Source organism: Haliotis asinina, chromosome 4 (genome assembly GCF_037392515.1).
Source record: "Haliotis asinina isolate JCU_RB_2024 chromosome 4, JCU_Hal_asi_v2, whole genome shotgun sequence".
NCBI classification, from domain to species: Eukaryota; Metazoa; Mollusca; class Gastropoda; order Lepetellida; family Haliotidae; genus Haliotis; species Haliotis asinina.
In genome coordinates, this window is record NC_090283.1 from 64,066,858 (window position 1) to 64,094,267 (window position 27,410).

The 27,410-nt window shown below is 42.4% G+C and overlaps 1 protein-coding gene across 1 annotated transcript; it reads left to right on the forward strand.

Annotated features, from left to right (window-relative positions):
- Positions 1-1,109: 1,109 nt before the first annotated feature.
- Positions 1,110-27,150, forward strand: LOC137281771 (uncharacterized). The gene is made up of 7 exons (XM_067813381.1): positions 1,110-1,474; positions 10,491-10,631; positions 14,757-14,919; positions 15,543-15,851; positions 18,173-18,368; positions 18,981-19,087; positions 25,510-27,150. The coding sequence occupies exons 1-7, from the start codon at positions 1,377-1,379 to the stop codon at positions 25,813-25,815; spliced, it is 1,320 nt and encodes a 439-aa protein (XP_067669482.1). The 5' UTR covers positions 1,110-1,376; the 3' UTR covers positions 25,816-27,150.
- The last annotated feature ends 260 nt before the right edge of the window (positions 27,151-27,410 follow it).

The window sequence follows — 27,410 nt, forward strand, 5'->3', positions numbered from 1 at the left end:
ATGGGCCGTTTTTTCAGTTTTAGTTTAACCATGTGTTTCTATCAGTATTTGAAAATTCAGAGATTAAGCGCCAGTGTAAGCTATCCATCTTGATGTTGAGAAACTGGTGAGTGCTATCATCTTACTTCTCATCGCATCAGCGGCAGGTTTGCAGCTGAAGGCGAGAAATGACGCCTGTAAGCAGCAAATGCAACAACGGGGATCGGGTGGTTATGTTCAATAACAAAAACCTTGTCATCGTATCCTACTGCGTCGGGTCTTCCGATTTCAATCACGGGCTTGTCTGGTCCAGACAGTTATTTAAGAATCCCATTACACAGCTGGAATACAGCCGAGTGCTTTTAAGAACACACAGACAGAAAAAAGCAAACCTACTCTTACATGAACTCTTCAACAATTTGAAAAATATGCGAATAACCTGACGACGTTTGTAACCGTTTGTTTTATCCAAATTTCCTGAAAGTAACTCCCCGCCATGTCTAGTGATGAACACGTCTTAATTTAAAGCATGAGGCATCCTGGTGCACGTTAACCTCAACTGGTTGTGCAGACATGTTAAGTAGTATACGACAGGTAAGGGATGGGTTAATTATCAAGCCACTTTGTAAAGAGGGATTTAATAAACAAAATACCTCCAAGAAGTGGTAAGTAATGGCAAACTTAATCCCCATACACAATTGTTCACGCTCCTAACCAACTAACGAAATAAAGACAAAGGATGTTCTTCACCTTCAAAAGCTGCAGATCACCGGAACTAACCACTCACAAATCTCTTCAGCATCCATTTACCACCGTAGGAGCATTTCCGTATGGCAAAGGGTCAGCTTCGTCAACATATGTTCAACCTTGGGCCGACAGTGCTTGGGAAGAGAAGACACCTGTTGGTGCGGGCGAGCATCTGCACGTGCCCTGTCAGTCTTGCAATTAGCATGGTTTCTCAGCTAGCCCGACCCCCACCCCTGGCCTGTCAGGTAGTTTCGGTGCCCTATGACCGAGCCCCAATCATCACAGAGCGTTGCTCAATACAAGGCGAGTACAAGCCAATCCCGGTGCTAAATGTGTGCGGCGTTATCAGCTGTATCGCAACGACACCGGCCGCGATATTGCCGGAGCTAGTTAAAAAGTGCATCCTAAACAGCAGAATCTAAACCAGAGCGCGGAGGGACGGGAGGGAGCGGAGCCTGTGTCCAGTTTCCCGCCGCACGTGCTGTACCTGGTGTAGCAGACGATTCAACACACGTCACAGCGGTGCCAAGAGTCTGCTGCGAAGTGCATCCTGTCCTGCGCACGCGCACGCCTCACTTGTGAGATTGCGTGGTATAAATTGATGCGGCCGGCCTATGGTGTGGTAGTGTGAGACTCTTGATACATGGGATATGGTGCTTCCTAAACGGAGAGGTACTCGCTCAGTGGACACGTATACCATGGCAACACGTGTCCTTCTCGCCACACTCGCTCTATCGCTGATGGCAAGGTAAGTCACGTGACCCGCAGAGCAGACGACAGGGTATTGTTTGTTAAGGATTCATACATGCTTGATATTAGTGACAGGAACAGGTCAATATGTTATCTCTGACTATGCAGTGACTTGTCACACGTGTTCAAACTGTGCGACGATACCACACGTACGATGATCAATCAAGTCATTCTCCAACACATGGACGCATAACAAAACCGAATTTCGTTCCTTTGAAACATTATGTCATGAAAGGGTATTAATTATATTAATATATACGATAAATTTACGGCATATCCCTCAAATGAACGATGTCAAATCATTTAGAAAATCAATTTTGAGTCATGTATACTGCTAGTATACGGAATGGCTAAAGGTTTGCGAAAATGAAAATTTTCTAACTCTCCTGATATAGCCAGCCCAGCACATACCACAGTCCGGTTTACAACCAGACACTGTCACTGTCAATTAGAGAGCAGGTCAGTTTTGACCTGAGTAGATTTTTGTCGGAGAGTACAGTGTGTTAGTAAGTAGAGGCCAGACCTCCATACGCCCCTGAGTACAGGCCTCGCTCTGATCTGTGTTTTTCTGGTTATATAATATTGTTTTGTGGGGAGCTGTACCTTGGATGAGGAAGCTGGTTTACCGGCTGGCTAAAGTCCATTTATCTAGTGACAGTATTATTAATAACAAGACCATTCTAGATACAGTCATACTCTGCAGTTTGCACTGGATCCTTAACTCCTCCCATTAGTACTGGATCTTGAAATCCGTCTATTAGTACAGGATCCGTAGATCCATCCATTAGTTCTGTACCTTTAGATCCACACAGTGGTATTGGACCTTTATATCCATTCATCTGTACTGGACCTTTATATCCATCCATTTGCACAGGATCTTTAGATACATTCAATTGTATTGGATCTTTAGATCCTTCTATTTAGTTCGGGACCTTTAGATCCATCGAATTGTACTGGACTTTTAGTTCCATCCATCCGTAATGGACCTTTAAATCCATCCATTTGCACTGGACCTTTAAATCAATTTACTTGCTATAACGATCTCGGCGTTGCGTAAACAGGTGTATTATGATTCAGGGTTGACTAATTAGTTCTACACAATGTCTGGCTGTCAGAGCGATGTTCAGAGTATAGGTTACAAGGTCATAAGCTAACAATGTAATCCTACCCTACAAGGTGACGCACATGTCCACACTAACTCGCGGTGGCCATTTAAGGACTTTAATACAAAACCACAAAATCCTAAAAAGTGCCTGTGTGTGGAATACGCGAGTCAGAATTCAGTTGATATGCAGTGATTACGATGTCCACATCGCCGAGCCGACAGAAGTGATGTCAGGAAAAGACATAATGATTCATAGTAAATTTTAGATAATTTTGGACAGTCATCTGAAGGAAGGAAGAAGGGATAAACTAAATGTATGAAATATATTATGTTGCTGCAGTTACTTCCTCATCTATACCGTGTTATTGCATATCCGCTGTGATAATGCAGGAATATCGCTAGACGCAGCGTAAAGCAATAATCAAACATTCACTTATTAGTAAATAGTCTGTATACATGTTCGGAAGGTCCTTTATGCTTACAGTAAATATGGACTATGTATGTTGGAATTATTACAAGCACCACACAGGTAAGAAAATCACTACTGTCAGTAAATCTTTAAGCTAAGTATTGGTTTTAGGTTCTACGTGCTTACTTCTTACTATACTGTACCAGCTGAGTTGACCTCGCCATGGAGATCTAATTCTTAAACAGAAGTGGTGACGCTTGGAAGTGTTTCAATTTCTTCGTAGCCACAACCCTGAAGTATGGGATACTGAGCGAGGCGAATGCTGTCAAATTTCCTGATGTATGCTACTTGACAAAAGCTTTACCCGATTCTACCATGCTAACCTGTAATCGGGTGCTCCATATCTGTATTGGTATACAGGTAGTCCGTCTCACAGTCCTTGAACCACACTATTTTCCCTACTGCCTACCCCTCCCTGCGATGCTGGAGCACGTCTAGATTTCCCGAGGTACGATCTCCCTTGGGCTGCTTTTTAAAATTAAATTGGTTTACTTGTTACAATCAAAAGTTCTATATTCAGAGGCTTTAATCTGGTATGCAAGTATTAGAAGTGTAGTAGAACACATATATCAGGCACTTGGATGGAACGTTCAACAAGTCCTGCAAACAATATCGTACTGTCCTTGAGACCACTTAAGCATTTTCGTTTACAGAATAATTCTAAACACCCCACGTTCCGTCTACAAATATCAGATGGTCGGTCTCTTTGATGAAGTTGACGTTGACGTTATGGTAGGAAGACGTCGTTCCAAGTGCATATTGTCCTGTGATATGCATTCATGCACGATATGCTATCCTGTGGATTATGGAGACATACCAGTCCTGGCAACATCTATCCTAGTTTACGAGTTACAATTAGCTGTACAAGAGGAATATGGGATCCGTTTCAACGAGGTAATGTTAGCTATAGCATGGAATAAGACGCGCCAGTCACTGTTATATGGCGTGAACGTCGTCATAACATGAGACGTACGTAGAGCACATAAAGTGAACATGGTTTATCAATATTCGAGCAATTCCGATTGAACACCAGAAATGGTCTTTACATGTTATACCCATATATGAAAACTTTGTGGCAAATGCTTTGAAGTGACAAGTAAAGTTTCAACCACAAAGTCGGGGTAGAATAGGCCTTCAGCAACCCATTTTTGCCATAAAAGGCGACCATGCCTGTCGTAAGAGGCGACTAACGGGATCGGGTGGTCAGGCTTGGCTGACACATGTCGTCGGTTCCCAATTGCGCAGATCGATGCTCATGCCGTTCACCTCTGGACTGTCTGGTTCAAACTCGATTATTTACAGACCGTCGCCATATAGCAGTAATATTGCTGAGTGCGGCGTTAAACTAAACTCACTCACTCATTCACCAGGTTTCAGTTAGCCTGAAGGAGAGGAAAACCCCGATATGACTTGTGTCTTAGAGGTTGTAACACCGATAAGCAGTGGTGTCAAAGAATTGTTATCAGGGTAGATATTGGATTCGAACCCACTGTGACCGGGTTCTGGCACGTCAAACGGAGGTAATGATACAGAGTCACGCAGAACACGACAACGTGTCCGAACATCAGTGGGAGTTGCTGATGGAGCAGAATTAGAGGTATCGCTGGTATTAAATGAATATAATATGCCATTATAAAAAGTAGGGGATATTCCATTTTGCGATACAAATGAGAAAAAGTAATATACGTGTGTATACGTACAGATGGAACATTTCCAAAGGAATGAAAATATATTGTCATATTTTCTTTTAATTTCCTTTCATCATCTTTCCGCCTTGACTTCATCATTTCCGTTTTATCAATCTTGTAAATCCAATAATTTTAATAGTAAAGTTATCATTAGTATATTTCGTCGAATTAAACGCTGAGTCAGCAGAACTGAAAGTACCGGACACACTTGGAGCAGATTCAAATGTAGATGGTTTTAGGAGTTGGAGTTCCAGTAGTTGGTGTGGCTGTGGAAGCAGTAGATGACGTAACTGGTGCATAGGGAGCGTGTGATGCATCTGGAGGAAACAGTAGTAGTTGTAGGTGTAGAAGTCGTAGAGGACGTCACGGTAGATGCTGCGGCTAAGGAAAAGGGTAAATACGAAAAAGGTGGACGAGGGCAGTTGCAGAAGTAGTAGTGGACGTCACAGTAGACGTTACAACCAATGCCATATCAGTAGCAGAAATACTACGGCAGCGGGAGTAGTTGTAGTAGCAGCCGTAGTAGAAGTTGTAGCGAGAACAAGGTGTTCATAATTCGCAGTAATGACGAACAGACACTATATAAACACGTCGGCGCCGGAGCCTGTTTGATAAAGGTAAAGACGGGGCGAATACAGAAACATGCACCCAGCTATTGTTAGACAGCCTCTCTCACCCTGGTCTTTATAAACATCGACAAGGGTCTTTTCCCAGCCTCTCGGTGCGGAGAATAAGTCAGAGGCGGTGTTTGATAGCAGATCAGGACCGGGCGTTAGGATAGCGTTGGTCCAGAGGGAATTGTTCAGCATGAAATGTTACGCTTGCAGTTGCTTCGTTGGTAATGATGTTAGTGTTAGAGAACATCAACCAGAACCATCCTATCGCGAGGGATTTCAAACGCTCATGATGTGGTTGTTTATTTGAACAAAGCGTCCGTAAACATACGTCGATATTATCAATTTCATCAAACGTGTAGGACAGTCTGGGGCATAATGTCAGTCAGACTGGTCGGATGTTGTTGATTATGTTTCACGATATTGTGTACATGTGGTTTACACGTTGAATGATATGAGTTCTTAAACCTTTTTATCGTCTCCTCATGGAACCCCATACTGGTCCCTCCCGTGAAGGTCTGGGTTAGAAATGATATTCAGTAACCCATCCTTGTCATGTCATAGGTTCCCAACTGAGCAGATCGATGCTCAGGTTGTTGATCACTAGACTGTCTGGTCCAGGCTCGATTATTTACATACAGTTGCCATATATCTGGAATATCACAGAGAGTGGTGTAAAACTAAACTCGCTCGCTCATTGCGCTGCCTTGTGAAGTACAAAATGTTGGTGTTAGTTCCATAGGCGCCGCCAACTTGACAAATTAACGTTTAGATGAAACCGATGTAAACTGCAGAATTCGGTGTAGAGAATTGCTTCGCTTGATTGTGTCAGGATCCGCTCATCGTAGCTTCGAAAGTATACGGTTATGATTCTGTCTGGCAGTATTTTCCCCATGTTTGTGGGCTGGTATCATATGGTATTACTGTTATATCCGATACACTTCAAATATCTGCAGTAAACTCCTAATATAATAATCAGGGTGTGATATACTCTCCCCGGTGCAGCCGGAGCGTTGTGACACTGAAGATGTGCAGGAAGTCCTGATACCCTCCCCATGTTCCCCGGTGCTGAGAGGGCAGTGTGATATTGCAGATTAAGGCATCCAACCGATCCTTAGAGAAGTCTCACTAGTTATACGGTAAATAACCAAGTCATAAAACAGACATGCCGCTGGGTTTTATCTCCACAAATATTTAAGATAACACATCTTTGAAGATTTACCACCAATTGCAATACCTTGATTAACGATCACGTCATAGCAAGCTAAAACGAATGATCCATCAAACGTGCTTCACGCATTACAAGATAACCTTTCTCTAAGATAACCGTTTTCCAGGATAACCTTTCTCCAGGATAACCTTTCTCCAAGACTTCATTGGACATCCTCTATTTCCATTCGTAAATCGTCAAATCAAACGATTAGTGCATATAAGAACGTAATCTGTAGAGGACCGTTTTAAATATTTATTATATAGGGCCGTCTCCTATTCTCGCGGGTTTCCTATTCTCGCGGTAAACGCATTTTCTGCCGAGATCGCCGATGCGTGATACTTAACGGTTGTTTACATCACTGACCGGTAACTAGGAAGTGGCCCAAGTCTGTGAATTATCAAAATTTTTCGATTGTAACAAATATTGGTGAGTTTTAACCAACTTGGACAAATCATAACTTTTTCCCGCCCTTTACGACAGAATTCCTCTTCCTTACGCTTCATAACGTTACTTCCTCGTTATGCCGCGAGAATGGGAGACGCCGTGTTAAGTCAGTGGCGGACGACCATGTTTTTCATCGAGCTCAAGAGTAGTAATACAGCTTATGGATCAAGCAGTTGACAGATGCAGATGTTAGAGGGGGAGTCTCTTCATTTAAAAACAACAAGCATTCATGCGATAAGATCTGTTTCTATTAGCTTTTTCAGCCGATATCCGTAAGTACGACGAGAACAGGTAACGTCAGTATGTATAGATATTATGATTTAAGCTATTATTTCATTGTATACTTGTCTAATAGCATCATTATAGCGTCCACAGGCTCCACGACAGGTGGTGCCAACATAGCTTCAACAAGTTGCGTTTGCGAGACTGTTAACACTTACAAGTATAATGCCATGTACGCTGTTTTAAGACGGCACAAAACGTTAACTGAAGCGAATGTGAAAAAGACCTCACAATGATTACGCGTTGTCTGCTAAACTGATGGGAAGTTACTACGTGATGTGCAGCTTAAGGGATGCAGACATGTACAAATTGCCTAAAACAGTTTGTTGCTAAAACCATATTCACTCACTGCAATGAACTTACTATTAGGAATTATTAAGATCACTGGACGTTCATGAAACTTAGTATTTCGGGACAGTAAGTTGTCGAATTACCCAACTACTGCTAACACACTCTTGTATGTTTCTTGTTTCTCTTGACCCATAAAGGTCCGGGTTTGAATTGGCCTTGAGCAACCCTTGACTCGATTAAATACAGACCGCCGCCATATAGCTGGGATATTGCTGAGTGCAGCGTAAAACTACACTCATTCGCTCACTCGTGTTTCTCCTGATTCCATGCCATTATAACTGAATAAATAACGAAGTAGAAAAAAGAATTTATGACTCAGCCGTGTCCCAGTGGTGTGTTGAAGTAGTTGTTTGTGACAATCTGTCAGTGCACTAGTTCGCCTGGTTGTTGCTGATAGATCTATGTTGACAAATATATCAGACCACACTTACAGTATATCAAAATAAAACCCACTGCACTTTGACACGTATCTTACAGAAATTTGTCAAAATCTTTAAAATCACGAAATATAATTATCCCAGGTACAGTATCACTGTAGGAGTTTAATTATGAAATCGGTCTCCTTTCATTTCTAACGAATCAACGAAATTCACATCTCCGGTGAAAGACTGACGGAAATTTGTTAACGGACATGACTTTATTTTCAAATCATTAAGGACCTAACCGATATCACATGACCCCGTGGGCACGTGCTCCACGGAAACAGGCTGAGCTAACCGAAGTGACGAGCCTTGGTTCCGTATCTCAAGTACTACACGAGAAATATATGATCTCTTAAACTCTCGTGTCGTGGAAACAATGACAATATGGCCTAGGTATGTCTTACTCGTTAAGGTCTGACCCGGGATGGGACTCTGGGGCCGGGTTTCGAGAACTGTCCAAACTTTGACATTTAATTAAGTTAAACGCCGGGTGTTTGCGTCATTCTTCGAATTCGTATATTTGCGTATTTGTACAATATCGGAGAATTTCTTCTGTTTCGTATGTTTCATGACTCACTTCGCTAAACCGGATCATTAGATTTATATGAATATAACTTCTCACGCCTTTCATAAGATAACAAACAAAATGCTAAGTAGGTTAAATTAATCTGCGTCGCAGTCCCTGAAACGTAATATTTTCCCTACAGTTAAACCCTCCCTTCGCCAATCCAAAGCCCTTCATGAATCAAGTTAGTTAAAATGGGATTATTTGTAACTGTCAAAATCATATAGATCTATATTCAAAGAATATGCGTTACGCTATGGTCAAAGACGCATTTGAAGATGCTACATCGCTCTTGCTTCATACCGAGATTTAGCTGTAATACTACTGTGTGCGGCGCAAAACAAAACTCACTCTTCCTTAATAACGGTAGAAGAATCAAAACCGAAACATCGCATCAATATATAACAAAGTTGGCATCCAGAAAGTATCATGTTGGTCATATTTCTACATCGCTGAATTTGATTCGTTTAAATCATCACTTGTAAAAATTATATTTGAGTCACTGACTCGTTTATTTCTTTTAACAAATGACTGATGTCTGTAACAAACGTTGCGAAACGAAAATCACAAATGAAACAAAACTACGCATGTTTACCCCCAACGTTCCCACAGCGGCATTGTTCGTCGCCAGCAGCGTGTTATCACAAGCTTTTATGGCGGTTGTGCGTGATGATCCTGTTATTATGATAAAGCTTGGAAATTAATGATGCTTCAGAGAATGGGGTTAGTGTTTGGCCAATTCGTCATCCTGCCCGCTTTACAACTCAACAGGGCATGGGGACGGACGACGTTCTCTGGAGCGTGTGAGCAAGCGTTCCTCCGACAGACAACCGGTTAATGGGATAGGAGCCGTTTTCCCTTCAGCCACACCGCCTCCCCGACAGAAAATAAATACGGCTGTGAATTTAAAGGCTTGCAAATGATTGTAATAGACTGTGCTAAATACAGAGCTTTGAAGATCTCCAAATGGTACTGGCTCATTCAACCTTCACATTTAGATCTAGGTGTCTGTGTGATTGCTTTTTGTATTCAGCGAGTAGAAAGATATGACACTCAACAATATTCCTGTTTCTAATAATATGGTCTGTTTTGTGTCGATGAGTACGGCCTAATTGTCGTGAGGAGAAAACCAGAAATGTGTTTATTAGCTCAAGAAGGTTAATTATTAAAACATGGCAGGTTCTTTGTGCTTTTGCAATCAACAGGCTGTTGCGAGCTGCGAGGGGAAGGGGGAGTTGCGAGGGGAAGGCCAAATCTTCGATTTGCATAAACAATGAAGTATAAACACGTTTTATGCATTGTAATCTATCAGATGAATCTACACAATCGCAGGCGCCTCGTTCCCTGAGCACGTATTTAGAATACTTATAGCACTACATTTATTTTCTTGATGTTTATTTCATTTTAACATATGCTGGTCTACTTTACCAATCTTTTTGGCATATTATGCTCTATATAAATATATATATCTATTTTATCGACATTTTATTACTTATTTTTTAAAGTTTAAAAGCACCAGAGTGAAAAGGGTCACAATTTCGAATATAAATATTTCATCAGTTCCTTTGATGTTGTTAATTTATGAGAATGTAGTAATTGTTTTTTTAAATTTATTTGAACATATATTTATACGATATTTCAAACGTGTTAATATACAAATGCAGTGTAATTGTGAAGGCGTGTGCTCTGTAAATTAAACTACTCAGCTCCTGACGAGTGCTAGAAAATTGTCGTGATTTACCTTGTATTCATGCAATAAAGTCCACTTTCCGTTTAAACATTTGAATTCTAATTTCAGAAATACGTTTTTACACAGGCCCTAAATGTGCAGGTTTGATAAAAGTTCTTTTCTTGAATCCAGGGCGGCATCAGGAATGATGGATATTACAGCCTTTGAGTACATTCGGAAGTTCTCGGATCCCCTCGATCTCGGCGAATGCCCACGACGGGAGGTTCCGATTAACAACGGGAAGGGAAGTCATGGGATAGAGCGTCTCCGATGGTAAGTCACCCAACCCATGTACTCGAAACTTGATCTTTTACGTCGTAGGAAGTGGTTAAGAAACCCTGACGTCCACATAACGATACAGCCATGGGACGGCGTGACACCACCATTGACTGGGCTCTGTCTCCATAGGCGTTGACAGATTGCAAGGAACTGGTGCGTCAGTTGAAAGGGCGTTACACCCCTTTCTCTTGTCAAATTTGTCCTTGACCTTGTACCTTGCCTTCATCCTATGAAATACGGTCGAGGCCAAAGGAAGAAAGGAGTAGCTGCAACATCCTTTAGATTTCATCTTTCTATTCTGGTTAGTCTTTTTTGCAATTAGCAAATTCCTCACTATCTGTGAATGATAATCTGGCTGACTCATGAGTCAGTGAGTGTGGATTTACGCTGCTTTTATCAAGATTCGAGTAAAATCACGGCACGTCCTTAGAAATGGTCTTCACACATTGTAGACATACAGGGAATCGAACCCAGACCATCAGCATGCGAACAAATGCTGCAATCACAAAGAACCCCAGAGCACCACTTTTAGCGATATTCCAGCAATATCACAGCAAACTCATTTTCTCAATGAAGATTCATAATCCAATGTATTCACACAGGACGAACGCCAGGTGATAAATTTACAGATGAAAATTGAATTTAAAGAAATAAATTACAAACGCGGTACTAAAGCGAAAACGGTTTCATAAACACAACGACACAGAGGTTAAAGACACAATTACCATACACGTATAAAATGCATGACCACGGATGAAACGTTGGGGGTATACGTTCGGTTTTGTTTGGTAACCCTCTTCAGTGACATTATAGTAATGGTTAACGTTTGTGAAAATCGTTTAATATTAATTAAGATTTAGACTATCGTTAGGTATAGGCGACATAAACTGGCGTCTCTCTAGGACTGAAACTCGTAGTTTAACATGTCACTGTAATCTTCGAAAACTAGCAATAAGCGTAATCTCCTCAGAAACGTAGCCTGTTATTTAAACAGTAACGGCAGTTGGATTCACCGATAATACGAGCTAAGTTTTTTTTCCAGAATAGAAGCCTGCCAAAACGAGATGTTCTCTCATTATCTCTTCGTGCCAGATTGATTGCGTTCCAACCGGAAGTCCACAGTCCCGCATCTTGTGTGATATAACACAAGCCAGTGTGAATATCAAATCTAGTTGAGATAAATACCCATTTCTTTATCGAGTCCGTGATTTACTAAGCGTTTCTACAGGGCTGATGGGTCCCCCGTGATACCTCAACCTGCCTGTGTGGTTCGTCAAGGGAGGTACCGGCCCACACCTTGCTATCAGACCGAGGCTCTGGCGCGGAAGCATACGCGATAAAACATAGTTCCATTCATTCAGCCACAAAACGGTGTAACGCCAACGTTGTGTAACACTGCTTCTGGGGACCCTTGAGAAAACTTAGTTCCAAGACGTTTCATAATTATACATCCATTCAAGATGTAATTTTCACTGCTCCCGTGACATTTGCAGCGCGGATGAATTTACCAGTCATGATACCGCACTCGTATGTGAGGTTTAGGCAGGGCTGTTTGAAAGAAGCACGTCATGAGACCGACATCAGTTGATAATGATTTCATATGGTGCAGGATCTATTCAGCTGGGTAGCCTTGTGGTGAAAGCGTTCGCTCGTCACGCTGAAGACCCGGGTTCGATTCCCCACGTGGATACAAAGTGTGAAGACTATTACTGGCGTCCGCAGCCATGTTGCTATAAGCATCGTAACGCCATATTCACACTCACTCACTCATTTAGGCAATCCCATCATTTACAGACCGTTTTGATGGTGCCCGGGGTCCCTGGGGTGGTTGATGCATGTATTCGTATACTAATTAAGCCTCTGTAGGTTCACTTGTCACGCCGAAAACCTGGCTTGGATACCCCATGGGTGTATTGTATCAAGGTCAGTTCTGGCGACCCGGCCTTGATGTTGCGGGAATGTCACTAATACCCCATTCACTCACTTAAACATGCATCTGTGCAATAGGTCTTGAATACCCAATGATAGCATACATGCAGTAGTGTCTAGGAACTTCACCATGTTTTGGCAACTGTTTTTCACTTAGTAACATTTTAATACGTTTGTCATTTTTGTCAGATTCAGTTTTCAAGCATTTACCCTCTCTTGACCAGTATTGAATTAGCGAGAAAAGAAATTCCAGTTAAATTTTTGACGCACAATTCCGAATTCGTGTCAACTGGTTAGTTGTAGCTTATAGTTTTTAGGATTGGCCTTCTGTGCATAGTGAGGGAATGAATTTATCCTTACGCCGCACTCAGCAATGTTCCAACTATATAGCGGCGGTCTGTAAATAATCGAGTCTGGATCAGGCAGTTCAGTGGTCAACAGCATGACCATCTGCGCAGTTTGGAACCGATGACATATCAACCAAGTCAGCGAGCCTGACTGCCCGATCCCGTTAGTCGCATGGGTTACTGAAGGTCAGTTCTAAGTTCTATCTCGATCTTCATGTGTTCCTGGTCATAAAACCAATTCTGGGACCCAGGCCTTTATAATTACTCATCTCTGGTATTGGTTGGATTTCTCATTTGCTGAATTCCTCGGTGGTTATTCTAGTCCAGACCCACATCCCCGTAGTAACTCATGTCGACGCAGCTCGCCGTGACACTGCAAAACAACGCGCTCTATTTCCAAAGACTTCCATTATTGAAAGCTCTTTCCATCACCCTCTAAAAGCGAAGTTGTGCCATAGCTCATCGTTACCATAATATGGTGTAGTACACCGACGCGCAAATGTTTCCGCCATCATGACAAGGATTTACTGTCTTCTACTTAGTTATTCAATGTATTATACACGTGCGCGCTCTCCTTCAGCCTGTTTACAGCCTAATTCCTCCGCCACCCGGCGTGGTTGTAGTTTAGTAGCCAAAGAACTCCCATCAACGTCCGGACTCTTTACTTTCGCGGATGTGATATAACCTCCCAAACTAGACCTGATCACTTCCGTATGTCCCTTCGCCACAGGGGGGTGATGCAACGGGGTTCATTGTTTCCGGTAAATTACGAAGATAGATAAGAAACGTTTGCCAAATGGATTATGAGTAATTCATTTAATTTTCAGATTTTGTCTTTACCAACAGTGTCTTTACCGGAGCGAAGGAAAGTATATTGGTGGAATCGTTGAAATACCTGCTATTTAGGTTATGAAGGACTTCAGAGTAGTTTCATAGAGATAATGTCAGTGTTAGTGTTTTAGTGCACAAGTACTGATGTAGTTTGGTAGATGGAAGCAGACACCATATAATATATGGTCTCTGATGGAGTGAGTGAGTGAGTGAGTTTAGTTTTACGTCGCACTTAGCAATATTCCAGCTATATGGCGACGGTCTGTAAAAAATCGAGTCTAGACCAGACAATTCAGTGATCAACAACATGAGCATCGATCTGCGCAATTGCGAACCGATGACATGTGTCAACCATGCCAGCTAGTCTGACCACCCGATCCCGTTAGTCGCCTCTTACGACAAGCATAGTCGCCTTTTATGGCAAGCATGGGTTGCTGAAGGCCTGTTCTACCCCGGGACCTTCACGGGTTGTCTCTGATGGAAGCAAGTGTTTTGGTACAGTGTCACAAGTAGCGATCATGCATCAGAAGTCAAGTTTTCTGAAGTTACAGCATACCTAATTTCGTAACTACAACACAAGCGCCAGGGTCTTGTGTAGGAGCGTGTCAGGTTGCAAGCCCAAGTATTTGTCTTAACGAGAAGACGCTATCCACTTAGCTGTTGTTACCAATCCTTAACAGCTATACTGAACAGAAAAAGAAACGCAAGTTTCGAAAAAATGATCATTGAATCTTATGAAAGAAAGCGTTCATGTTTATGTCTTCTATTTAAAATCTTGACAAAAACGTTGCGTTTCTTTTGTTGTTTAGTATACATTGCGCTGTTTGCTCGCAACGCCTGACAGAAGAATCTCCTGAGTTTATCTTACGAGAGAAATGTTTATTCTAGCATTACAAAATATTATATTAGATTTTGATACAGGCTTTTGGACACTCGTGGAAAGTGACTGATAGAAACGAATGTGTAGTTAGATATGAACAGTGCAGGAACTGAAATGTGCTTTCTTCTCCAGTTCTCAAAGGAAATTTGGCAACGTGACATCTCTAACCAGACCAGTCCACAGCAAGAGAAACGCCCCCATCTCCACTCCAAACGATATCATCGCCTACCTCGGTCTCTGTGGGGGGGAAGCGGCGTCGTTCCTGGGTATCCTCAACAATGGAGACTGTGTTGCAGTAAGTACAGATGAACGTTTAAGAAGTTTCCTTTAACCGAAAATTCATTTCACAGTGTGTCTGCTGAACGTGGGATAAAGGCCCGAAGTGATGCAGATCTCAGACGATCCCCACTTAGTGAAAAGAAAGATAATGGGCATTATATTCTAAACACATATTGTAATATTTGAAACGTGAACAGTTGACACACCTGCAAACCCCGTTGGATTCAAATGAGCTTTGAACAGCTGAGACCCCCGGCTGACCTTGAAGTGCCCACACTGAACATGAACCTCTGTCTATTCCCGCGAATTCAAAGGAACCTTAAACTTTTTCAAACGTCCGTTTAATCTAGACGAAACTTGAACTTTCTAAACGCCCGTCTCATCTAGGCAGATTCAAAAGAAACTTGACCTTTTCATAATCGGACCCAAAAGGAACTTTACCATTTTATACGTCCGTCTAATTCCTCGGATCCAAATATTCTTTGAACATTTCCGTCTAATCCAGGTTAATCGAAATAAAGCTTGAACGTTTCAAATTCCACCTAACCATGACGGATAAAAATTAGACTTGACCCTTTCTAACCTGCCATTAGTTAAGTGTGATAATCAATGAAGAAACAAAACGTCTTCTACTTTCAGATTGAGATAGCAAGCAAGTTGACGTTCAACGAGAAGACGATGATCCGAGCTTACGTTGAATATTACAGAAAGAGTCTGGACATTTTAGAAAACAACATATGGCCAAATAACGACATAGAGTCCAAAAATGATGGCAAATACTATCTGAAAAACATAAGTTATGGCACCCTGGAGATTATCATAGTTCAGTTCCGGTTCCGGACACGGAAGGAGACAATGAAAGCAAAGGAAATTAGGTCACCGAATTCTCTGATGTCCGTTTACATGGAAACCGTACGGAGGGAAGTTGGGACGCTGGCTAACCTACTTGTAAGTGTCCCTTTTCACGACGGTTAACCTACCTGTCGTCTCTCTATTGTGTACTTGTGTTTCTAGTTGTTATTTTTTTAAGATTTAGACTAGTTTTAGACTAAGTTCGTTTAAGAACCTATTGCTTGATATTTTCATCTACGCAGAACGCAGAAAATACTCATGTATCATGGAGATATTTCGGCTACACAAAACACTCTTTCATCTGTGTAGAGAATATTTTCGTTTAAGAAGATAATTTGATGTAGAAAACACTTTCATGTACCTAGGAGATATTCCATCTACGCAGAACACTATTTGATCTACGCAGAAAACACTTTCATGTACCTAGGAGATATTCCATCTACGCAGAACACTATTTGATCTACGCAGAAAACACTTTCATGTACCTAGGAGATATTCCATCTACACAGAACACTATTTGATCTACGCAGAAAACACTTTCATGTACCTAGGAGATATTCCATCTACGCAGAACACTATTTGATCTACGCAGAAAACACTTTCATGTACCTAGGAGATATTCCATCTACACAGAACACTATTTGATCTACGCAGAAAACACTTTCATGTACCTAGGAGATATTCCATCTACACAGAACACTATTTGATCTACGCAGAAAACACTTTCATGTACCTAGGAGATATTCCATCTACACAGAACACTATTTGATCTACGCAGAAAACACTTTCATGTACCTAGGAGATATTCCATCTACACAGAACACTATTTGATCTACGCAGAAAACACTTTCATGTACCTAGGAGATATTCCATCTACGCAGAACACTATTTGATCTACGCAGAAAACACTTTCATGTACCTAGGAGATATTCCATCTACGCAGAACACTATTTGATCTACGCAGAAAACACTTTCATGTACCTAGGAGATATTCCATCTACGCAGAACACTTTTTGATCTACGCAGAAAACACTTTCATGTACCTAGGAGATATTCCATCTACACAGAACACTATTTGATCTACGCAGAAAACACTTTCATGTACCTAGGAGATATTCCATCTACGCAGAACACACTTTCATGTACCTAGGAGATATTCCATCTACGCAGAACACTATTTGATCTACGCAGAAAACACTTTCATGTACCTAGGAGATATTCCATCTACACAGAACACTATTTGATCTACGCAGAAAACACTTTCATGTACCTAGGAGATATTCCATCTACACAGAACACTATTTGATCTACGCAGAAAACACTTTCATGTACCTAGGAGATATTCCATCTACACAGAACACTATTTGATCTACGCAGAAAACACTTTCATGTACCTAGGAGATATTCCATCTACACAGAACACTATTTGATCTACGCAGAAAACACTTTCATGTACCTAGGAGATATTCCATCTACGCAGAACACTATTTGATCTACGCAGAAAACACTTTCATGTACCTAGGAGATATTCCATCTACGCAGAACACTATTTGATCTACGCAGAAAACACTTTCATGTACCTAGGAGATATTCCATCTACGCAGAACACTATTTGATCTACGCAGAAAACACTTTCATGTACCTAGGAGATATTCCATCTACGCAGAACACTATTTGATCTACGCAGAAAACACTTTCATGTACCTAGGAGATATTCCATCTACGCAGAACACTATTTGATCTACGCAGAAAACACTTTCATGTACCTAGGAGATATTCCATCTACGCAGAACACTATTTGATCTACGCAGAAAACACTTTCATGTACCTAGGAGATATTCCATCTACACAGAACACTATTTGATCTACGCAGAAAACACTTTCATGTACCTAGGAGATATTCTATCTACACAGAACACTATTTGATCTACGCAGAAAACACTTTCATGTACCTAGGAGATATTCTATCTACACAGAACACTATTTGATCTACGCAGAATATAACTTAGTCTACGGCGGAGATATTTTCTCCTACGCAGATGACACCTTGATCTACGTAGAAATACTTGTATGTACGTAGGTGATTCTTTATCTAATATGCTTCCATTAGCGACAGTATTTTTTTAATGCTATTATTTGCATATTTCTGGTCATGGGACAGGAAAAAAATTCAGGTAGTTTTTTGTCACTTTTAATCAGTGATTTTGGAAACTTTCTTAGTACTTACCTTAAAGGTAATCAATGAGCGCCAAAACGTTCGCAAGCGCTGCTGAGATCGGGGCTTACATTGTCCGTATTTTCTTGGGTTCTCACCCTGGTAGTGATGTCACATGTGCAGCGAGAGACATCACTACCAGGTTACGACTTCCAGTTCCGTTGCTAAGAAACCAGCTCATCCATGAGACTTTTGCTTTCAGATAATCAGACTGTCAACGGCTGGAAAGGGACACTACCACACCAAGACGTTCAAGAGCGGACAGTATGCGCATGCGCTGCGATATGTGCAGATCATGGAGGGTGAAATCAAGCATTTACGTGATGAAATCGACCACGACAAGATTGCACCTCACCTTCGATACAGCCTCTACCCCTTTGAAACTCAGCATAAAGCTCGTAAGTATATTCCTGTACCTCCTGAGTGTTGCCAGGACAACTGCATCATAACTGTCTAATGAATGCTTTGGGGCATACAACTTGCCATTCATAACTAGTCGCCCCTGTCCGTGACCTATTGGTAAACAAGCATAAGTTGGACCCACGCAATGACAGCGTTTACAGCGGTGTAGGCGGTGCACGGCAATGAGCAAACTCCTTTGGTTTTTGAAAGGTACAGCAAATGTAGGCTAGTGCACGTGCACTGCATGACAATGAAATTTATTCCGCGCACAGCTGCACACGCCTTGCTTTCACTCTTATGTGATCACACTTGATCGCGGACAACCTGGTCCCTTCGCCCACAATGGCAAGAGCCAGAGAGTGGCACTCATGCATGCTAGTACGGGCGCAATTGTGAGGTCGGTGCTCAACTTATCCTTATTTGCCAGTACAAGAAGAAGGCTTGTTGGAATGACATGTACAATGATAACTCGCTTAAGTAAACACCTGACCGAGTAGTACGTGCTACTGAACTACCTTCTAGGATCCTGAATTGGAACGAAATTACGTTATTATATGAACTTCGATACTCATCAATCGCTACCCTGACACTGTCAAACTTGTCTCCAGAGAGTCGTCTCGCCCACCGCCAGAGTCTCGAGATGTGGGAGAAAACCTCAGTCCTGGAGGTCACTCTCAGACAATCCACCAAGATCGGGAGGAAAGCATCCAAACGGGTAGGTTGATTTATATTTTCACAATATGTGATATTGCTGGAATATTACTAAAGGCGGCGTAAAACTATTTCGCTCACTCGGTCCACTGTTCGATCGCATCAGCTATAATCAAGTGCTAAGCCCTGCTCACATGCACAGTTAAAAGCCTTACTACTCAAAGATCACGTAAATGTGTAATGAGAAAACGGTGTGTTTATCAAAGGTTTAATAAAAGCAATACTGCCGTAGATGCGTGGACAACAAAGGCTGTACAGTGTTGTGAAGTCGGGGAATAAAACCTGATATACGTTCTCTATGCGTTGACGACAGATTTTTATATAGCAACAGGATAAATACGAGCGTTCATTTGTGAGTCCGAAGCAGACAAAGCATCGATTTGAAACACAATCGCAGTCTTCACTGACAATTCCCAGTGAACATCGGGGTTAGAATTGGACTTGAGTAACCTTGATTATTGCAACATGCTTTAAATTATGTACCAGTGGGTGACAGAATGTTGTATAGGGCTGAAGTCAGTACAATTTATTTGAAACGATAAGTCTAACAAATCAGGGGCGGTGAGGTAACTGAAGGATTAAGGTGTTCTCTCGACATGCCGAAGACCCGGGTTCGATTCCCCACATGGGTACTTACAATGTGTGAAGCCCATTTCTGGTGCTGAAAGCGGCGTAAAACGAAAGTTACTCACTCACTCCGTCACTCTGATAAATCAGTTCCGCCGTGTGTATTACACAGCACAGAAATCGGTCACTTCAGAGTTTGTAACCACCTTTCACTGTCTTCAGTGGCCTCCATCGTTGTTTAAACTGACCCGTGAAAGTCCGAGTTAGAATAGTCTTCAGCATCCCATGATGGACATGAGAGGCGGATAACGGGATCTGGTGGTCAGGCTCGCTGACTTGGTTGACACAGGTCCTCGTGTCAAGTGGCGTAGACCAATACTCATGCTGTTGATCACTGGATTGTCTGATCCAGGCTTGATTCTATTCAAAAACTGCCACCATGAATCCGTAATATTTTGTGCTGAGTGTGGCGTAAAACTTAACTCACTCATTCAATAAAAAACACAAAAAAACCCAACAAAATCCCGGGTTTCCACTGTGACTTTGTCGGCTGGTGATTTAGGTTCCTCAATCTGGGAGGGTGGATTCGAATCCCGGATCAGATTCAACCCAATAAAAGGACTAGAATCGTTTCTTTACCGAGAAAGTGTAATCCGAAAAATTACATGTGTTACGTCATAAAAATTCTAATTAGTTGCACGAACTGTGTCTGATATATTACATGGGTTATGTCATAAAAAGTCTAATTAGCTGCACGAACTGTGTCTGATTTTAAAATATCCATGGAATGAAAGGGAATGCTATTCCATTGCAATGAAAATTTTACAGTTAGTTCCTGCTGGTAAAACGGAAACGTTTTGAACTAAAACCGCCTGTTACGGTGCAAGTTGTGAATACTGAGTGATGCATCAATTTAAAAAACAGTCACACAGGTGCAAAACAACTAGTTAAGGCAGATGTTACTACTTTCGTAAGTACATTATTTTATGTTACATTAAATTTAAAATATATCTCCTGAAAACTTCAAACAGTACGATAATGAACATAGCAGGCTGTGTGTGTGTGTGTGTGTGTGTGTGTGTGGTGGTGGTGGTGGTGGTGGGGGGTCATTCAAAACTTCGCACACCACCTTTCAAGGTATGGAGGAAAGCGCTTCCTGTTGTTGCCGTTTCGTGTTTGCGTGAACAAACATTTAGGCTATCATTTCAGTAAATAGTATACAGAAGGATCTCCAAGTGAGTGTGGGTTATCAACCTACATCCTCTGCGGTAGATTCAGATGCAGATAGAGTGACACGTGACCACTCTTGTGATGCATAACAGTAGACAGGATGCCTCATCAGTGCCTCTGTTACTGATAGACGGACATATTTCGGGGACTTTATCAAGAAACATTTTTGGGAATTCACAGTATCTTATCAAATACCATTTTCGTTGAGGATAAAGGAATGGACGTAGTTATCCATTGGTCCGAAGCCAGAACGTAGTCTTCACTCATCACTTCGTTCGTAAACCGCAAATCTTGCTCAGATGTGTAAAAATAATATTTTAGCTTTTGAGGAGGTCCCTAAATACGACTACACACGAACATGTATGACGTAAGATTATCTGGAAGACAAAGCATTATTAAATGTCTTGGAGAACAGGTTCTTGGCTCGCTCCTATGTATATCTATTTTAAAGACGGTGTATACATGTGTAATTGAAGTGAAAAACCTTTGATTTAATCATTGTAAGTTGGAGAAAGCGTGGGTTTATGGTTTAAATCAGTTTGATAAAGATGAACCCATTTGCAGGGTGTCTAGACGATAGTATGTCGTTTCCGAAACATTCAGAGAAAAACGGCGAGATTTTTGCAAAGTTGATTTCGTGGGGCATCGTGATTGCTTGGCAGTGGTGAAATTGACGCACGGTCGACGCAGAGGGGGAGGGGGTAAGGGGGGATCTGGCGATCTGCCATACCACCTGCTGTAGATGAACCGGGAGGGGTCAGTAAGTATTCCCCCTACACACCCGCGTAATAATACGCACATGAAACAGTGCCGTAGAGGTAAACCGCCGGAAGAAGCGATAATTCCGCGATATGGGCTGACTTTATTCAATGCAAAAAACTCATTTACTGACTGATGCCGGCATAATCTTTGAAGTTATCGACTCCCATCTAAGACTGCATTACGTTTGGCAGTAAACCACAGTTACATATGGCAAGAAATGGACGAGTAGACGGCTAAATAACATTGGTAGCATCAGATAGCCTATATATCCAGGTACCACGGCAGAGGAAGATGTGGGCCCCACGTACGTTCCACGGCCGCTGATAGAGCTAAGCGTTGGGAGATAGAAGTGCAATATAGATAATTTAACCCGATATTTCACCACGGTGTACGTGATTTGAAAGATTGCTGGATACTACAGATGATCAGCTACCAGAGATGTCTGTTTACCACAAAACGTAGTATGCGGACGGAAATGCGACTACTGGCTTTTTTCAACAGCGTCTGAAAAGATTCTCTTCCAGCGCGTGTCTTGCTTTGCCAGTTAATCGTCGTACACTGTAATATTCCAATTGTAAGAATTGCGTGTGTAAAGAATCTATGCTCGACTCAACAGGCTGGTGGGCAGTATGATAACATTGATGCATGCAGTTGAGATGCAGCGATGACGTCATCGAGCCTGACCAGCCAGTTCCCCTTGGGATAAGCATGGGTTACTGAAGACAAATTCTAACCCGGATCTCTAGTGGGGAAGCTCGATGGTTTCTCTTCGCCGGATTCGCAAATGAATGTGACTGATTAGAGTTTTATGCCCCTTTCAGCAATATTCCAGCAATATCACGGCGGGCGATCAGAAATGGGCGTCACACGCTGTATCTATGTGGGGTATCGACCGGGGTCTTCGGCGCGACGAGCAAGCGCTTTAACCACAAGGCTACCCCACCGCCCGAAATGAACTCGCTGTGGTATTAACTGTACATACTATGGTAGTGCTGTGCAATCTCTCGCCAACTCATAGAGAATGTATATCAGGTTTTATTCCCCGACTTCACAACACCGTGTAGCCTTTGTTATCCACTTATCCACGGCAGTATTGCTTTTATTAACCCTTTGATAAACACACCGTTTTCTCATTACGTATTTACGTGATCTTTCTTTGTGTAGTAACGCTTTTAGCTGCAGGCAATGGCTTAATTGCGTATGTAGGAAGGGCTTATCTCTCACCCAGGGAATAGCTGATGCTAGCCTCGCCATATTGTAACCTGTGTACGGCAGGAACCCGTCCCCTTGTTCCACGCCACCCTAAACAGAGATAGTGGCTGGCGCCGGTGAGAAAAGCTTGTCCTGGGGGTACGGGCGTTAAACGTATTTGAAAACGAGTTATCGTGCCCTACCAGCACATCCATGGTCTGTGTCTGTACTCAGGTGCATGTGTCCTAGACTGATGTTTAGTCTCAGAAATGTAAGTTTATAAAAAGACGTAAAACCCAAACGCAGCCAGACAAGCAATGTTTGGTTTCTTGACTGACGCTGGAACTACTTGGTACCTTTCCGACATTCTCAACCGCTGTAAGCCCTTGGCAAGTCTGAGTAGACTTGAGACAGGGAGCTCTCCAAACACCGTGGCTAGATGACAAACATACGGCTATCTGTGTACCACGGTTAAGACGGACAGACACCAAACACACACCGACCCTACCGCCATGGCTAGCACAGTTGACTGCAAACACGCACCGACACTAACACCATGGCTAGCACAGTAGACTACAAACACGCACCGACCCTAACACCATGGCTAGCACATTAGACTACAAACACGCACCGACCCTAACACCATGGCTACCACAGTAGACTACAAACACGCACCGACCCTAACTCCATGGCTAGCACAACTGACTACAAACACGCACCGACCCTAACACCATGGCTAGCACATTAGACTACAAACACGCACCGACCCTAACACCATGGCTACCACAGTAGACTACAAACACGCACCGACCCTAACACCATGGCTACCACAGTAGACTACAAACACGCACCGACCCTAACTCCATGGCTAGCACAGTAGACTACAAACACGCACCGACCCCAACACCATGGCTACCACAGTAGACTACAAACACGCACCGACCCTAACACCATGGCTAGCACAACTGACTACAAACACGCACCGACCCCAACACCATGGCTACCACAGTAGACTACAAACACGCACCGACGTTAACATGATTAACACTAAGCTCGCTCGAGTAGATTACAAACACTCGACCACCCCAACACCATGGCCATCTTGAAGGGACTACGAACACACAGCTGATAGTTTGTACAGATGGTGTAATCGAGTTAGGATGATCAGCAGAGAAAACAGACATGACGTCACGTGACGCCCCATGGCTTCTCCTAAGCGAGTTTCCAGATTCCGTCGCGAGTTGACTATTACCTTAACAACGTCTGCACGTGCCTCCACTCGGGTTATGTACATTTCATTGACAGAATTCCGTATCATATCATCATTGTAACGTAGGTGGTTCTGAAAGAACACTACACCCATCATTTACGGCTTGTCGTAATAGTCGGAGCCCAAACATACACGAACGATGAATCAACGATATTTTTATAAGCATACACTGCACCTTTCGATGAGCGTGGGTGATCGTTAGAATACAAAACTAAACGTTATAACACATGTGGAAGCGTAAGAAAAGCTACAGTTACTCCTATATGTACATATGCGTGTGTTTGATTCTCATTGAGTGGAGGTGACCCTCACTTCTGTACTCGTGTGACTTCGTGATGAAAGTAGCATCTCGTGTACTCATTCTCAATGTGGCAACAGTCAGGTACGATTACAGCTGTCACTCTGTTATTCTATTCGGAACGCTTCACTACTTGCCTATTCTGGTCTCCTGTATCTCATTTTGTCTCCACTGCGGGTAAATAGCAGAAAATGTCTTCACTTCCGCGTGGTCGTATCCCAGTAGAAATTCCGGACAGAATACCACACTTGTACCCAGTGTTGGCTTCCTTGGTCTTCCCTTCAGACGACCGGGTACCGGAGTGAGTGGGTGACTTTTACGTCGCACTTAGCAATATTCCAACCATATGGCGGCGGCATGTAAATAATCTAGTCTGGAGAAGACAATCCAGTGACCAACAACATGAGCATCGATCTGCGCTATTGGGAACCGATGACTTGTGTTAACCCGCTCACCTTAGTCGCCTCTTACGACAAGCATAGTTGCCTCTTATGGCAAGCATAGGTTGCTGAAGGCCTGTTCTACCCCGGGTTCCGCAGGGTATGGCCGGGTACCTAGTTCCCCGTGTTTGTGTCCTAGTTCCCCGTGATAATCTTGAGTTGATAGGGTCTCTATGAGATTTCGGATAGACCAGGCTCTCAGTACCCCTTGTATATCTCCATATGGGGATGTCCAGATGTCTTTGACCACTTTAACCACTGAGCTACCTCCGCATCTTTATATTTGTAAACTTGGCCATTCAAAACAGTGATCGATGTCATGAGCATCGAGGGGTAAGCAGGTGCTCCTATATTGTAAGGAGTGAGTGAGTTTTACGCCGCAAAAGCCGTTGAACAATGTAACGTCGAGGGTCACCATAAACCTGCTCCACTTATTGTACCCAGGAATCGACCCGAGTCTTGGGCATGACGAGCGAAAACTGTAACCATTAGGCTACCCATGGCATGGTTTTTTCGCCAAATTCTTACCTGTGTTGACAAAGTAATAACTTAGCTGAAACAAATGTGAGAGACCAGTCTGTTGCAGTAACGCCGATCACAGTGGATTTAAAAACACGACATTTCCATCTACGTTGCCTGTTATCATGACTCCATGTTTTCTCTTTCAGTGCAGGAAAGTACAATCGCAGCTCTGCAAACGCGTTCGGGAGCTTCTACGGACACTGAAACGTACACAGAGGATGATCCATAGGTCAAGGTCACGGTGGATGGAACTGAAGGGGTATGAGAAGGAGAAGGCGTCAAAGGCGTCCACCGACGTCAACAGGTACAGCAACGCCATGAAACGATTGGCTCGACTGGTGAGGAAGTGGTGGAAGACGGAAAAGTTTGAGAGGTTGAAGAGGAGGAAACAGCGAAAGAACCAAACAGGAGTCGAAGGTCGAAACAGGATGCTTCCTCCCAAACTGCCGTAAAACTGACATATGGGTAAAGGGTCATGGATCAAGGTCAAGGCCAGCTTGTCATGGCGGAGCTGGCTTCGCTGTGTCAAGTTTGGCAGCAGCTTCCGGTGAAACGTAGCAGTAATGGCGCCCCCGCCAAGATGTAAGTTGCTGCTTTGAAATTGGAAACATAATCAAGATACATAAAGTGTTAGTTTCCTTGAGGTATTTTACATCAGAAATACCCCCCAATCACCGCGAGACGAGCTACAAGTGACGGTGTGAAGAGCCGTTGGAAGAAAGTGGTGTTTAGAGTTGACGGCGGGACACGTCAGGGTGTGCTTCCAGTAGGCCAAGCGGATGTGATACGTTAACTTTCGCTGTCCATCAATAGCAATATCTTGTTACAGTTATTCAACGTTGTATTAATGTATATGATCATTTCTTTAATGCATTATTCTCAGCTATGATGTATGATTATACGCGTGTTGTATAAAACGTAACGTCAGGTCAAGGTCACGGCAATAGTTTGTACATATTATAGACATTATGTAAATAATGTATATACTTGTTACTTCGTGTACGGTCGCACATCTCCATTACTTGTGAACGGTCAGTCCACACGAAGCGGGTCATAGGCTAGAGACAGTTTTTCGGACATTCAAATTTTAAAAAGGAAAAACACGTTAAATTGGTTATGAAAAGATGGAAATATGCATACATATCGAACTCTAATAGGGCCATTTTCGGTTGAGACAATCGCGTTTGTAAATGATATATTTTTCTTTAGAAATCGGCTCTTTTTATTACCGAAATCGTGTTTTGCATTTAATTGTGATATTAATAAGTGGATATGAGGTTTTGTATTTCACTATTGCATGTACTGTGTTATGATTCTTTCATCAAAAATTTTTCTAATTTTCGTCAATATACCTACAATATATGTAAGATTAATGTTACATATTATTTTAGTACCAAATACACTATATTTTCATATTAATATTAAGGGAACCTTTAAGAATTCGCCAAATGTTTCAGCTATTTTCAGTGTTTTATCCTGCGCGTGTCACAATACCGTTGTATATAGCTCGTACGTGACACGCTACCGTGCGACCAATTGCTGTCCTGTCCAGTATTTGGACACATACAGGCACCTCAGTAAACACGTGCTTGTGTGATGTGCCTTCCTGGTCATTTTAGCTGTGTCAGCGATTTGTTGAAGTCATGTAAATAAGTTTGTTGATGATTATATTGATTATGTTGATGATAATATATACCTCGTTGTTACTTTGCTGGTTGTAAATAAATAGTTCAAGCTAGAAATTTTCTGTTATTATAGTATTTTCAATAAATTGCGTAATTTCTTGATCATTTGTCTTGTCCATTGTCTTCGGAGTTTCATTTCGAGTGATGGTTGGTGGGCTCTTTGTTTTACGCCGCACCCAGAGATATTGGAGCTATATGGCGGCGGAGTGTAATTAATGGAGCCTGGACTAGACAGTCCAGTGGGCAATAGCATAAGCATCGACGTACGTAATTACGTCAGGACCAGTTGATTTGTTTTCTGAAATTAGTCTGTACATCCCTAGTGAAGAGGTATGGCGTGACAGCCCAATGGTTAAAGCGTT